This window comes from Hemibagrus wyckioides, linkage group LG29, assembly GCF_019097595.1.
Source record: "Hemibagrus wyckioides isolate EC202008001 linkage group LG29, SWU_Hwy_1.0, whole genome shotgun sequence".
Classification (NCBI taxonomy): domain Eukaryota; kingdom Metazoa; phylum Chordata; class Actinopteri; order Siluriformes; family Bagridae; genus Hemibagrus; species Hemibagrus wyckioides.
Window position 1 is genome coordinate 9,351,220 of NC_080738.1, and position 16,699 is coordinate 9,367,918.

At 36.4% G+C, this 16,699-nt stretch overlaps 1 protein-coding gene across 5 annotated transcripts in view; it reads right to left on the bottom strand.

The window, feature by feature from the left end:
* The window catches only part of LOC131349345 (collagen alpha-1(XIX) chain-like), a 90,941-nt gene that overhangs the window by 26,218 nt on the left and 48,024 nt on the right, over nt 1-16,699 (bottom strand). For all 5 annotated transcript variants that reach the window (XM_058384951.1, XM_058384950.1, XM_058384953.1 and 2 more), the window contains 11 exons: nt 14,850-14,927; nt 14,585-14,620; nt 14,425-14,478; nt 12,910-12,954; nt 11,721-11,762; nt 8,514-8,618; nt 8,339-8,392; nt 7,313-7,366; nt 7,163-7,216; nt 2,794-2,847; nt 1,270-1,314 (listed from right to left, as the gene is read on the bottom strand). In XM_058384951.1, the coding sequence (XP_058240934.1) occupies nt 1,270-1,314; nt 2,794-2,847; nt 7,163-7,216; nt 7,313-7,366; nt 8,339-8,392; nt 8,514-8,618; nt 11,721-11,762; nt 12,910-12,954; nt 14,425-14,478; nt 14,585-14,620; nt 14,850-14,927 (621 nt within the window). The remainder of the gene's footprint in view (nt 1-1,269; nt 1,315-2,793; nt 2,848-7,162; nt 7,217-7,312; nt 7,367-8,338; nt 8,393-8,513; nt 8,619-11,720; nt 11,763-12,909; nt 12,955-14,424; nt 14,479-14,584; nt 14,621-14,849; nt 14,928-16,699) is intronic.

Genomic DNA, 16,699 nt, shown 5'->3' on the forward strand with positions numbered 1-16,699 from the left:
TTTGGTTAAGACACTCCTTTGGTGACTTGGATATACCCTTAGGTGTCATGGATCGGGTCTGAAAGCAAAGGCAGAATTTCTCCTTACTGCTGTGCTGAACAAACAACTGTGAGAAAGAAAACAAAAACAAACACTAGCACCCAGAACAGGGTTGACATTTGGTGGTCTGGCAGGGAAGTGTCCAAAATACCCATAAAAATGGGTCACTGTGTTGTGAATTTCCTATTCATTTTCAGCTTCCTAACAGACACCTGAAGGTAGTGTAGAAAAATCAATGGGTATCTGTAATTATTTATGATATTTTATAATGAGACAAAAGCCCCAATTTTGGCTGAAGAAAATGCCCTAAAGCATGAAGCTACCACTACCATGCTGCACTGTGGGTATGGTGTTCTTTTGCAACAAACATACCTTTTGGAATGATGGAATTATTATACCTTTTGGAATTGGTCTTATCAGATCACAACACATTTTGCCACAAGGTTTCTGGATGGACTTTCTCCATTTTGTCCATTTATTGACAGTGTTTGGGCATTGGTGGCTCAGTGGTAGGTTTCTCGCCTACCATGTGGAAGGCCCGGGTTCTATTCCCAGCCATTGACCACACCCCAGCCACTGGATGCAGTGCCGGTCCCAAGCCCGGATAAAAATTGGAGGGTTGCGTCAGAAAGGGCATCCGACCCCACACACACAGGGAGCAGCCGAAAGATTCAAAGCCTTTATGGTGTTCCATGGTATATGGAAATCCTCATTAGTACCTTTCAAAAAGTGAGAATACCATGTGTGCTTTATTAACTCGTTGCAGACTATGGTTTCAGCTGTCGAATGAAACTAAGATGTGAAGAAAGTCCTACAAAAACAGCTGATCTTCATTTGGGCATAATCAGAATAATGATTTGAAATTAAGATTGAATGAATTCTTTCTGAATACAGCCACCTTCCCAACTATAAAAGGGTGTGCACACTATGCAGCCATGTTATTTTTTTATTTTTATTTCTCCTATTTTCCCTAGGTTTCAGAACTTTTTTACATTTCATTTTTATACACAGCAATTTCATATTGAGGGTGAAAAAAGTTCTGACATGATTTACATTGGTTTAATTTTTTTTTAACATAAAAAGTTCACATTTAACAGGGGTGTATAGACTTTTGTGTTTCTCAGGGCAGTTATTAATTATTCATTATTATTAATGCATAACTGAACACCGGAGGTTCACTAATCTTTGTGTTGAATGGTGCTCAATCACTCAAATCCTGATGTAACTTACAGGAGGTCCAGGAAGTCCAGGCCTGCCAGGTGGACCCTTGCTGCCCTACAAAACACATGCAAATAAGAGTTAGCATACCCAAAAAAGGTTACAACACATGCATATTCAAAAATGTACAAGAGTTGTGCCATCATTTTCTCAAGGACCATTGGTGCTTCATATATCATATATTCATCATATATTCTGCTATGTTTCATACTTTGAGTACAGCTAAAGCATAATACTTTCAATTAAATCAAGAATAAAGCATTGCACTCTGTTGCATTCGTTTTCATTAATGATTACATGATTTACAGAGTAAAAATTACAATGCCTTTATCCCAGGAAGAATGTGAGTCGAATTAATATATGCAAAATTTAAAGAAATAAATAAAGTTTGGAGACCCAATTGAAATAAAGCACTTTCCTGCAGTCCATTTCTCAAATGCTAAAGTCAGCAGCAGCAATAATTGAGACAATGTAGACATTCCTGGCCCCAGTTAAACCATAGGTAAGCCATAAGCTAGCTGAGTGATAGACTAGCCAGCGAAATCTTTGACAGTATCAAAGCTCTGCATTTAAAATTAGGATGATACTTTGGTTTTCGGTAAAGTTTGCATATTGCATATAAATTCTATTTTATGGTTTGGATCATGTTTAGGTATGTCCCCATAGTGGACGTCAATATTTAATTCTGAGGACAAAACCATAAAATAAAAGCAGGTTTTAATCCTCATCTCCCTTCCACTGATTTTGGTAACAAATAGGACAACATTTCAGGTAAAGGGAGGCCCTGTCCAGTCACCCTTTGGGGGAAATTCTATTGATAAAACCCCCAGATACAACTTGCTCTTGCTCTCACAGTATTAACTGAGGTGTGAGCTTTTGAGCAACTGATAAGCGGTCCTTAAATAGTCCAGTCATAAGTGGAGCCACTATTTCTGAAAGACATACTGTATCTCTGTCCTCCTCTGGTGGTAAGCCAGGGACATGGCAGCTAGACAAGAAACTGTCAGATATATATATAGTTCAGTCACTTCTCTGATTATCGTGTGCAATTATTCAGTATAAATTACTTACAGAAGTTTTTTTATATATATATAAAATATATCGGAAAAAAAGGGTTACCTAAAATGCTCATATATTTATACACACTCCAGTTACTATGACATGCTTGGACCATTAGACCTTCTTGCAAAATGTTAAACTTGCCACTTTGGGCTAAAAAGGTTTTGTTTTTATGTTGGATGCCACCAAATAAATTCCATATAATTTACTCTAATTGAGTTATTGACCCTGATTATGAAATAAATATGAATTACATTTATGCAATGCTAATATAATAATATAAAAAATAACAGTTAATTTTCTCTTCCTTTTATTCAAACAGCCCTCTCTTTTCTTGAATACATATTCTTAAAATAAATCCTCTCAACCCTGTAATTTCATGTAACAATCATATCACTTTTACCATTATAATGAAAAATACCATAAACTAATGCTTTGTGTATTTTATTCAGATTTTAAATAAGTGGGCCTGCTTACCTGTTCCCCCTTGGGTCCAGCTGGTCCTGAAATTCCAGGTCTGCCAATGGGACCCTGAACAAACAGATACATTTGTTTAAGTAACATCTGGTATAACTAGAAGGTCTATTACCTGATATTCCTGAAAACATATATGAAGGGAAATAACAGAAAGAATACCTACATGCTTACATCTAGCCTTGCAATCTTTTAATATATTGACTGAGATCTTATTGGAACAAAAACTTCCCATATACAGTCCCCTCCAAAAAGTGGAATAGGCCAAGGCCAAATCTTTTACTCTTGCTATACACTGAGAAGTTTGTGCTCAAAAGAAGAATATAAGACCAAATATTTTCAGCTTTCATTTCCTTCTATGTAAATGTACATTTGTTAGACAACTTACAACATGGAAGTGTCTTGCTGTCCGGGTGTGCCCTGATAGACTGCTTTAATATTTAATTGCTTTAAATGTCTTTGTTTGAGCCATGGTTTTGACCTATAAAAACTGTGTTTGTTCTTAACCCTACAACACCAAATGTATCATATTTGATACATGAGTTCCTGAGACCTCTGCACCACCTGCATTATCATTATCAGTCTTCTTCCCCTACTGGATTTTCCCATGCTCTGCAGTCAATAGCAGGCTTTAGGCTGTCATTTCCAAAATGGCTGATGAATTTGATAATGAATTTATATTTCATACAGAATGTTACCGTAAAATCGTGTTGAATATATGTGTATCAAATATAATACTGCAGGTATATAAGGTAATTTACCTTAGTCATCACTGTATTCACTGTGCATCACTGCCACAATGCCAAGTTTTTATCATTAATTAAACTAATTAAAAATTAAAACGTCATCTTAAAATAATTTTTAATTGGTTCCAACCTAATGGAATTTAAATATTTATATGATTTTTTTTAATATGCAACCTAATGTTGTATCTTGCTAATAATAGTCTTTTGTTGTCATAAATTTTTAGTAACACAATTAAATGATTATCATAATCTATTTGTTATATTTACCAGATTCAGAGAAGAAATTCAGAATACATAAACAGTGTTTTTTATTTATTTTCATATGTCAAAAAAGTACAGTGTTGAAGATGTCATCAGCATTCTTATGGATGGCAATTCAAGTGACTTAGAGCAGTTAGGGGAAGATGAGGATGATAATGATGAGGAGGAGTGGTCTCCAAATGTAAAGCTTACTTAGTAAAGCTCAGACAGTAGTGATGAAGACTTTGAAGATGACAGTGTGAACCAGACCAGTGCAGAGAGAGAGGGTCCATCAGTGTTAGATGAAAGTGTAGATCAGATGAGGACAGAGGGCTCAACATCACAGGACACAATAACAAATCAGACAACAAGAAGCAAAGTGAAAAGGAAAAAATATAGGTGGAAAAAAGGAAAATCTGAAACTCCTGTTAATTCGATAAATGTGTTGAGGAAGCCTCAGAAGACAGGTGTAACTGGACACCATATATGTATTTCAAACTGTTTGTTACTGATGAAATGCTGCAGGAAATTGCAGAACAGACAAACTTGTACAGTGTACAGAAACAGGGAAAGTCAGTAAACACAACAGCAAAAGAAATTGAGCAGGTTCTGGGTATGTACATCCACATGGGGTTAGTACAGATGCCCAATGTACAGGCCTATTGGGAGACGTGAGACAAAGCACCCAGCAGTTTGCAATGTGATGTCTCATGATCGATTTCTGAAATTGCTGACACTGATTCGCTTTCAGGACAATCTCAATGTGTCTGAAGATGTGAAGAAAGACAAAATTTGGAAACTTAGGCTGTGGTTACAAAAACTACAAGATAAATTTCTTTTCAAACCTTCTGAAGAATTTCATGAAGTTGAAGAAATTATGGTACCATTCAAGGGAAAATCTCATGAACAAGTCTATATGCCAGCAGAACCTCACAAATGGGGGTTCAAGATGTGGGGATGCGCTGGTCAAAGTGGCTTTCTTTATGATTTTGACATTTGTCAAGGGCCAGAAAATCCAGACAAAGAGAAATCTGATGTTGGTGTGACTGGAGATGTTGTCCTGAAAATGACATCAACCATTCCAGGAGGTTTTTGCAGACAATTATTTTACATCAGTTCCACTGGTAGAACACCTAAAAGAAAGAGGAATCCACTACACTGGTGCAGTCCAAATGAACAGGGTGAAAGACTGCAATAAGATGGAACCCATGGCCTTGTGAAGGTTTCAAGCTTCTATTGGCACTTCTCTCACAAGTACAGGAAAGGCTAAGATCAAGTGTGGCAGACCACTGTCTTCTCAAGAACCAGATACAACACCTCCACATAAAATCAGTCTTTGTTTTTTTTGTAAAATAAACATTGTTGTGGTCAGTAAATTGAAGCAAAGGAAGGTAAGAGATTAGAGTCACCTTTGCTTAATCCTTTGCTTAACTGTACTATTGACCTTTCCTCTGTTGCATTGAATGAGAGTTGAGGGAGTGAGGGAGACATGAGATCTGAGAGAGAGAGCTGAGCATACAGAGCAGTTGCACTTGGTGGGAGGTGAAAAAGCGGTCATCTAGCTTAAAACAGACAATAACATCCTGCCAGTCTAAATCAAGCTTGGCCATAGCACAGGTCACAAACTCAAGCAGTTCCTCAAATGTGACAGGTTGAGAGTGCTACTCAGACAACACAGCCACATGACTGCCTTCATCTAACCCACATGCAGATAGCATTGGGTCTTAAGGTGGATCAAAAGAGATCACAGAGCTTTTTAAAATCTGAACAGGACCCTCTGAGTCAGAGAACAGGGTGAGAGATAGAGGAATACCAATCTCACTCTGCTTCTATCAACTCAACTGGAAAACCCCATGATCAGAGCTGCAGTGCTGCCTTGTCAGACGTGGGACCTGAGTAATGAGGCACAGATGCCAGACTCACTTCAGTTTTGCAAGAAAAAACAACAAAAAAAACAGATGGAGTGGAGCTTTTTCATTCTACTATTTACACTTCTGGTACATGCTACATGGCAGTTCATTGCTGTGTACTGACAATGACATCTATCTATCTATCTATCTATCTATCTATCTATCTATCTATCTGTCTGTCTGTCTGTCTGTCTGTCTGTCTGTCTGTCTGTCTGTGTGACTGAATAGTTTGGCTTCTTGCAATATCAAACTAATCACCATAAAAAACAAGATGTTCAATAATTCAGAATTCATTGAAATAGAAAAGCATATTTAAAGTTAATTTAAAAGACCTAAGTATATTTAATTTGTTATGAGAACACCAACCAACTGAATTAAAAAGGTTCCAAAATACAGGAATATTAATGGGAATAACACAACAAAACAGATCTTATTTTCACTCGACTTAAACGGAGAACAGTGACTGAGTTCATGTGTTAGTGAGCACTAGGGATGGAACAGTTCACAAAATCCTCAGTTTAGTCTGTATCACAGTGGTCACAGTTTACGGTTAGATTGGGTATACATTATTAATGTTTTTTTTTTTTTTTAAAAAATACCATACCATGTTATGTTAGTCTACGTGATTAGGTTAGTGTTCCCCATGTCTGTCTGTCTACACAAATAAAAGCCGTGCTTCTTGGAATCCTGCTGATAGGTCTGTCTCCATGGACCACACAGAGGTACGGGTTCGAGCCCTGCACAGGGTGAGGGCGTCCGGACGTGACACAGGTGTGTAGGCTTTTTATACCCATTTCATAAAATGCATTGGTGTTGGTTCTCTGCAAATAATAATTTCACTTTCACTTTTATATACTTTAATCAGTAACTATGTAAACTGTGACATGACAGTAAATCTGAATCTAAATCCACATAAGCCTTTGTATCGATATCTCTGTACTGAATTGGCATGACTACATGTCCATTTGACTGTGATTTTGTGCATTTGCATTTAAATCATGATGTGCCTAACCAACAAGGCTGGTTCAAAAACATTTCTCTAAAGGAATAAACATTATTGCTGCAAAATTGAAACGAAGAGAATGTGATGGACATCAGTGCTCTGTTTGTGAAAAATAATGCAAAACGAAAAGTAAACGAATAATATCTTGTGTAATTTCTTGTGTACAGTGGATATTAATGTTGAGAAAATTAGCAGCATGTTTGTTTACTACTGGATAATGTATATGATTTTTATTTTACAACCAGGGCATACTCGCTGATTGCTTAGTCGGGAAGTAAGAATTAATTCATAAATAATTCATGTAACTTTAAGTTAGCTTTTTTTTTTGCATATTTGGATAAACAGATGAACAAATATAAAAAAAAATTAATGGAGAAACCCCTGCTTTAATATACTTGCTTTGCTCACATTCACTGTACATACTGTTAAGAAGGACCTCATCTTTGATTAAAAATACTCATGCAGCTACTTACAGGAGGGCCAGTTCGGCCTGTTTCCCCCTTGAGTCCTGGCACGCCTGGAGAACCCTGGGCATAATCATGACATTACATGTACATTATAAGTTCATTCACAAAATCCATAATTCATTTAATCCAGTCACTACAATCATCTTTCAAACTCACCTCATCACCTTTGTCCCCAGCTGGGCCAGGAAACCCCCTTTCTCCCTTCACACCCTGCAAGTTGCCCAAACTAATCAGTGGAATTGGTCAAAGTTTTCATATAATCTATATCATAATCAGAAGATTAATCTTATGATGACTAATAAGATTATGTCTTTGATTCTCAAAGAATAATCACTCAGATTTAGCATATTGCATGATCAGTCTTTTAACACTATATAATATATTAACTGCTCTTACTGGGTCCTTTCACAACATTTTTATTGCGTTTAGGTCTGAACTTTTCCAAATGTTAGTCACAGACTGATATCCTTGCATTCCACTTTACAATTTATTGTTAAATATCACATTCATAGGTCCATCAATAATGGCAAGCTGTCCTGAAGCCATGGCAGCAAAGTAAATTCAAACGTTGATACTGCCACCCTCTGTCAGGATTCCCTCGCACATGCCGAGCGTTACAAGCCAAGTGTTACTTTAGCCATGTGCACACTTGGGGATGACTCTGTATGTGAGCTGCATGCTGATTTTGCATAGCTCAGAATTATACTTTACAGACATGCAACAGCTAACATCGAGGGGCAGTGGACATAATGCCATCATCTTTTTCGCCTCCTCTACAGCATGGTATGTTCCTCCTCAGTGCTGATATTTCCACATGTGGTGGCCAGCAACCAGACACCTGGAGCCGGTTGTTTCATACTCACAAGGCCATATCACAACCATTGTTTCATCCAATGTGAGCTACTGATTACAATTGTTTGAAATAAACACTTCTGATCAGACTTGTACTGTATGTACAAGGATTGCATGTTTTGATGAGCTGTGCATTTGATTACTATAGACTATTGAGTTACTATAGACTTCCTGTCAGCTCACACCAGTCTAGTTATTCTCCTCTCATATCTGTCTTTCTGCATGCAGATTTTTGCATCATTCTGTGTAAACTCTAGAGATTACATCAATGCCTTGAGTTAGACGGATTACAGTAAAAGCTCTATCAATAATCTCATAGTCAAATTTTACCTTAGGACCCTCTTTTCCTGGATTACCAACTGGACCTCTCAGACCCTGATCACCCTATGAAACAGAACACATAGTAAGTGTGTACTCACAATTTTCTTCCATCTTTCAAACAAAACAAAGACTCTTTAAAATTTTGTTTTACTGTGAACTACTGATCTTCTGTGTAGTCCCTTACTTTGACTCCTTGAACACCGTCTTCACCAGGAGCTCCAGGTGTTCCCTTTTCCCCTTTCTGTCCAGGTAATCCTGGAATTCTGGTGTGGCACAAACTGCAGGCATTCTACAGTCACAATAAACATGTGAACACAAACACAAGATAGATAGGTGTAATTTTATACAATGAATGCTGTGGTACTTTACCCTGTGTGCCTAATAACCTGAACAAAGCAAAAAAAGTTACTCGATTGAATAATTTATTACTTGTAATTATTTATAACTGCATATTAAATAACTGCTTTAAATCATTGCCCATGGCACCCAGGACAAGTAAATGTTGAGTCTGGACTAATTATTTTTTATTCATAGATGTGTCAGGTGCAGGATGGTCTAAAGCTGGCTGTTTCATACTACAGCAGGGGGCTCAACAGGCCATAGAACCAGTACTGTGTCACTGGGTGCCAGCTACTGGCAGAGGTTGCTGGACAAAAACACTTAATCGTGTTTTATCGTAATTGTACGATATGCACTTCACTCATTGATGTGTTGTGCATTCTAAGATGCTTTTCTGCTCGCTATATTTGTTCACTATATCCTCTTGGCTCAAACCAGTTTTGTCATTATTTTTATTTTTTTTTCATCATTCTGTGTCTCCATCTCCAGAGCCTCCACTGGGATTTCCCCGTACAATTATTTTACAGGTGCAAGCCCTGTGGCATTAGAGAATTGAGTGGAGGGACCTTCTAACAGTAAAAACAAAATTCAGAGAGGAACCCTCCACACCTTAAGTCATCTAACACAGGAGGATTTGCTTCAGTGAATCTAAAAAGTCTAATGTCTAAAAAGAGTTAATGTTAATGAACATTACACAGCCTAAGAGAAGCCTTTAGCTGCTTAAAAGTGGAATTCTTTGGCAAAAGTGGGATTCTTTGTGACCTTGCAGACTATTGCACGTCTTGATTTAATTTACAGCTTACTTTAAACTTTGTTGGTCAACCACTCCTTGGGAGGGTAGCAGTGGTCTTAAATTTCTGTCTGTCTGTGGATTTGTGGAGTCCAAACTCATTAGAGATTGTTTTGTAACCTTTTCCAGTCAGATGAGCAACACTATTTTTTTTCTGAGGTAATCAGTAATCTCATTTCTTCTTGCCATGATACACTTGCATAAACACAAGTTGTGAAGATCAGGTTTTTGATAGATCCATGTTCCAGGACAGTCACTGACACCTGGTTGTCATCCCACTGACCGAAAACAGTTGAATACTAATTTGATCTTCAAATTAACTGCTAATCCTAGAGTTTCACATATTTATTTTACCCACTGTATCTGTGAGTAGCAAAAGTATTGAAGTCACCATTTTTCTCAGTAAATATATTTCTAAAGGTGCTATTGACATGAAAAGACAGAGCCAAGGAAACTCTCAGTTGGTTTCACAGAAAGAAAATAAAGCTGCTAGAATGGGCAAGCCAATCACCTGACTTGAACCCAATTGAAAATCTATGGAAAGAACTAAGGATCAGAGTTCATCGTAGAGGCCTATAGAACCTTCAAGATTTGGAGACTGTTTGAATGGAAGAATGGACCAAAATCACACCTGAGCAATTTCTCCAAACGGATTTAAATGCTCAATAAACATTATTCTATTGAACTGCTTTGCTGTCCCACAGATCAAAACTGAAGCCAAGCTACTGCTGAAAAACTCTGATACAATTATTATTTTAACAAATTATGTTAAAGTTGATTTGTCATTTGATATTGATAAAATTAGTTAGTAGTAATTTAATTAAAGTTCATTATTTTTACCAATACAGTAAAGCCTTGAATATAAACATCCAGTTATTTTTTTTAGACTAATTACTTCAAGAAACATATGCCCATCATCATTCTTAAGTTTTAACCCTTTCAGACCTGAATTATGGTCCAGTGATGGATAATAAAAGAATGTTATTTTCTTACCTGGAATATACCCAAAAACAAGAGTCAGTATGAAAAAAATTAAAATATGAAATTTTAATAATTGCTTTTTAAAATGTCCACTGCAATGGATGGTGGGTTATAATAGATATAAAATTATGCCATTTGTTAATTTCTGGAGCATAAACTTGAAGCATAAGGTAAAATGCTATTGCAAGATGTCCAGCTTTTTATGTGATTACTTCAACAAGAGAAAGAATCATATTTAACAATTAAACAATAATATTTAACAGTTATCCAAGGAGAACAAGTGGTCACCAACTGATTATTCATTTAGTTGTTGTATATGAAAATAACTTTTTTTTTCTTTTCTTTTTTTTTTTTTTTTTTTAGAAATCTTTAAAAAGTTATAAAACTAACCCCTTGTTGCACTGCATTTTTAACTGCAGTTAAGGAATTCTGGTCTATATCTTTTGTTCATTTTCTGTGAGTAGTGTACCTTACATTTGTCACAGTACACATGTTTTCCCAGTGCGCTTTGGACATTTACACCTGGTTGTGGGTTCAAGAAAGTATTTCACTGTATACTCTAATTTACTGTATAGTAAATTAATATTAGCAATTTAAAAATGGCAAACATATTTTCAGATCAAATTTTAGCTATAAAATGTCCCAACAATGCCATACTAATACGAAACAATGACATTTCTTATGATGACTCTTAAGACCTGATGTCCACTGAGATGGACATTAACCTTCAAAAAAAATCCTGTGCTCTACAACTTTGAATTGTTTTCAAATTGACTTTACATATTATCACTTGATACTGTTAAAATTATAAACAGTGCAAATTGATAAAGTTACCATGGGTAAAAAAATAACATTTTAAAGGTGAAAAGTGTGCTAATTCCTCCTCTTGTTTAGTAGGTGAGCCATGGCTGTGCTGTGTTTCTCATGAAGCTTGCTCATATTAAGTTAGGGGTCATAACTTGATTGCAATTGGTCAATTAGGGGCCAATCAGTGACCTGGCATTTTTCAAATTCTGAAAAGATACAATTTATTGGTTTACAGAGGAAAAACATGTGATGTCCATTCCAATGGACACAGGGTCTGAAAGGGTTAATAAGAAGGCTTCCGAGAACAGCGGGTTTGGACTCAACTGAAACTGTCCTAGCCTGCTATAAGATCTTGTTTTTGTCAATAGAGCATGTTTTCTATATAGAATAATTTAGACAACGGCTTTAGTAAACATTTTGATATAGACTCAAAATACTCACAGAGCAGTCAGAGAGACTATGAAAAGACATTACCTTCAGATGTGAGCCAATATCTCCAACAATCGGCAATGCTGCCTGGAATTTAAAAAAAAAAAGAAGAAAAAACAGAAGCAGCAATACAAATTTTTAGCCAGGTTCTTCCAAGAATTAGAGAAATTACATGCAATGTAAGCTTTTCATCATGGTGAACACTAGTGACATCTCGTGGTCAAAATGTTGAATAGATGCCTTTGCATCCCGGAGGATCCAGCCATTTTCTAATTGTTTCATGTAATAAACGAACAACTTTATAGTACTAGTCCTAAACCCGTGACTTCACAGGCGAGGCTCATGCATATATGATCAAAATAAATGAAGTTTATTGTGGAATGGTCAGATGAATTGCCTTTGCTGTCTCACACGGGACTGAGGAGACAGGTGCTAGGCATTTACTCAATTTTCACATCACTATTATTTATTTATTTTGTTTTATTTAATAAACTATGCTAAAGAGTTGCAAGATAATGGAGATAATGCAAAATATTCTCTGAAGAACACACAACTTTGCGAGAAAAGCCAAAAAAAAGGACAAAAAACGAGCCAATTAAAATATCTTCGCAAAAGGTGAGGCCTTATTTATAGCTTAATGACTACTTTATAAATTCACTGCCGTGTGGGAGCTGACTCCAGTACACTTTGTGGCTGTCCACATTAACACTAGCCTGCTACCTAGCTTTCACAGAAGACAAGGTTTTGAACATCAGGAAAGTGGATGGCCCTGGCATCATGTCTGGCCATGTACTGAGATGCGCTGTTCAGCTTGCTGGTTTGTTCACATCTATCTTCAAGGAGTTATTAACTGTGTGTTCACCACCTGCTTTAAAAACTCTCATTCCTGTGTCAACCAAAAAATTGCTCTCTTGGCTAAATGACAATTGCTCTGTAGTCCTCACATCTCTATTCATAAAGGTCTTCGGGTGGCTTATCCAAAAATCTACCATGGAGCCCCGCCAGTTTGCCTACCACTGACAGCAACAAAGGGAACTATGCAAAGGTGCAGTAACTTTTTGCCTATTCTGTTACTTCAAGTACACTATATATAACTGTGTATGTGACAAATAAAATCTTGAATTTTGATCTGTATGGTTTTTTTTGTTTTTTTTATTGTGCTCTATCCAGTCTAGTTCATGACCAGTTCATGTCACATATGAATGTTTAAATGCAGTATTAGAACTAAACTCACTGGTTCACCAGGAGGTCCTGGTCTGCCTTCACGACCTGGGGGTCCCTTAATGTAACAGCAAAAATCAGTTAGAAGACAACTCCATAAATAACCAGACACAAAAATGGAAATTTAAAGACATGACTAATTATTCCTTGAGAATTTATGAGACATGGCTGTAATTATGACACATAATTAAGACTGATCATAATCAAATACTTATCTAGATACCACAAAATTGAATATGAAAAATATTGTTTTCAGGCAAATTAATGTCTCTTTAATTTAATTTCTCTTAAAAAATTAAATTTAATAGACAATCAAACATGGTAAAAATATATTGAAAAGAAATATTTCAGAAAATGTGACTGTGTCAGAATTATGTATGTGTAGACTTTTTAATATTATTCCTGCAGAAGTGCACACATCAAGCATTTTATTAGGAACACTATACTAATACTGGCTTTCAATTCTTCATGGCATGGATACTACATTTTGTAAATATTCCTTTGAGATTCTGAATCATTCTGAACTTCCTGTAGATTGTACTTTAAATGTTCTATCACAACCCAAATGTGTTCTACTGGTTTCAGATCTGGAGACTTTGAAGACCAAGGCTTATTCATATACACGAAACCAGTTTGAGACAACTTTCTGACATGGTACATTATCATGTTGGAAGAAGCCATTAGAAGAAATTGTACCATGAAGCGATGCATATGATCAACAACAATAGTAAAAAGACTGTGACTCTCAAGCAGTGATTGACCTTGCCCCAGAGTGAGCTACCTTCCCAAATCATTACTCCACCTCCAAAAGACTGAGTTTTTAAAACTAGGCAGATTGTGTCCATGGATTCATGCTGTTGGTACCAGAATTGACCCTTCCATATGTGAGCCTCAGCTGAAATCAAGATTCATCAAACCTGGCTATGTTTTTTTTTTCTAGTCTTACTTGGGTTACTGTAGCCTTTTTGTCTCAAACCAGTCTGGCTATTCTCAGTTGACCTCTTATCAACAAGACATTTCTGTCCACAGAATCGCTGTTCACTGAGTAAACTCATGGAATTCCTGGGAGATCATGGATTCCACTGTATGGAAATCCCAGAAGATCAAAGGTTATAGAAACCAGTCCTTCTGGCACCAATCATGCCACAGGCAAAATTACATTAACTGAAGTTGAAAATGAACATTAACTGAAGTTGCTGGCCTATATCTGCATGATTTTTTTGCATTGCACTGATTTTTTTTTTTACATTGCATTAGATAACTGCATGAATCAGTGGGTATAAAGGTGTTCCTTTTAAAAGTATTTAAGTTTCTATTGTTGCACAATGTTTAATTTATTACTTTTGTGTTTACTAAATTGGGAACATTGCACATTATTGTTTTTTTCTTATGGGTTCAGTAGCCAATTTATAACATAGCATAGGGCTAAAATTAGTTCAACAACTGTGATTTTATCTTATGGCTAAGTATGGGAAACCAAGACAGGGAAAGAAAATGAAAACAATGTTCATAACAAGATAAATGATACCTGGATTCCTGGGGCTCCAGGAGGACCTTGCAAACCTGGAGGGCCACGAGGACCCTGAGACAAAGAGGGATCATTTTAACACACTGTCTTCTACTTAATCTCAGTAACAAGAATTCAGTAAGGAAAAACAAATAATAAATAAACTTCAGAAAGGATGTACCTCTATTCCTGGCTCCCCTTTTGGTCCCATCATCCCCTTCAGGTGTAACAGGAAATATCATTTGGTCACACATATATGTGACAGTGGTTTGTACCCTTACAATGTCTACTTTGAATTCAGTCTACAGGTGACTCCCAAGTCTACAAATATCTAAAAGTATTCTAACAAAATCCTTCAACCAAAGAACTAGTAAGTTACATCACTAGTATTGATGTCCATTTAAAATCTGGGGCAAAATTTAAATAATAATATAGAATTCTCTTACAGCTGGACCATGAAATCCCACACCAGGTTCTCCCTTTTCTCCGGGCTCTCCTGGTATCCCTGGCAAACCTCTCTCTCCCTAAGAGAGAGAAAAGATAAAGACCTTATATTTAACATATTAAAGACAGTGGTTTTAATGTTTTGGGAAATCACTACTGCAGAACATAATGTTTAAAAAGTAAATTCATAACATCCATACATTTACAAAAATTAAGTTTTGTGCCTATAGCATGTAACATTTCATATTTTGGCTAAAAAGTGAAATTCTCATTTTATAAAGTGTATAATAATAATAATAATAATAATAATAATAATAATAATACACCAATCAGCAATAACATTAAAACCATCTGCCTAAAAGTATTTATGTCCCCCTTGTGCCACTATAACATCTCTGACCTCTGAAGGTGTGGTGTGGTATCTGGCACTAAGACAGCAGTGGATATAAGCAAGGTGGGGCCTCCATGGATCTGACTTGTTTGGGATGAGCACATTCTAGAGATGCTCATCTTGATTGAGATCTCGGGAATTTAGAGGCCAGGTCAACACCTACAACTCTATCATGCTCCTTAATCCATTCCTAAGCATTTTTCCAGTTTCTCAGGGAGCATTATCCTGCTGAAAGAGATGTGCTTCCAACTTCGAGAACTGATTGTTTACTTGCTGTCTAATATATTCCACCCATTGACAGGTGCCACGGTAACAAGATAACAATCTTTTTCACGTCACCTGTCAGTGGTTTTAATGTTATGGCTGACAAACATTTTGATTTACTTTAATAATAGAGTAAACAATAACAGATGACTGTGTCCACAATCACTGTTACCAGTTAGAATTAGCAGATGGACAGGAAAATAAAGAGGGAATTAAACATCACACATATAACTGGTAGATTTTTAAAACCCATACAGTGCCTTGTAAAGGTATTGGATTGCAAATGACACATAAAAAATCCCATGACCAAAATAAAAACCAAACTTAGACATGGAAATTTAAGTTACAAACAGATGATAGGCTACATAATAATATCCAAGTGATTAGATATCCAAGTAAGCACTGTATCAATTATGGGGAAATGGAAAATGCATCATACCACCGAGTCACTGATCATACAATCATCCCTCAGTTATCAGAGTAAGAAGTGGACTTGCAAGGGAAGCCACAGAGAAGCCAACAATCACATAAGATGCTACAGAGATCGATGGCTGAGACTGGAGCAAAAATGCGCCAGTCAACGATATCAAGAGCTCAGTATTAAGACTCGTATGGTAGAGTAGCTAGAAAGAATTCATTACTGAAGAAAAACCACATCAAAGTGCTCTGTGGTTCAGAGTGACCTAGCTAAATTGTGGAATGGTCTTATAGTCATACGAGAGTAAACAAGCTTTTTAGTCTATTCAAATAAGTGGCACAATGACAGTGAAGTACTGGGATGACAGCTTGTTGGAGGATGCTTTTACTCAGCTCTCAGTTCTTAATCCAATCAAGAATCTGTGGCACTATTTGTAAAATGCATTCCAAAAATGTCATCCAAGCAACCTGAACAACCTGCTAGAAAGAATGTGTAAAAATCACCTCCAAAAAGTGTGCTGGTAGGAGCTTATCTCAACAGACTTAAAGCTGTTATTGCAGTGCAAGTACTAGTCTTAAGGGGGTGACTGCAACATTTTTCACTTTTTTAACATATAATCAATTTTGAATTTTTGAATTTTGAAGTTTATTTTAATATATTAGTTTGTGATAAAAAAAATACTGTCTGAAACAATCCATGTGTCATTTGTAATCCAAACAAATCTGATTTCATTTTAAAGGGGTTAAATACTATGGCAAGGCACTGTTAATTTTGCTACC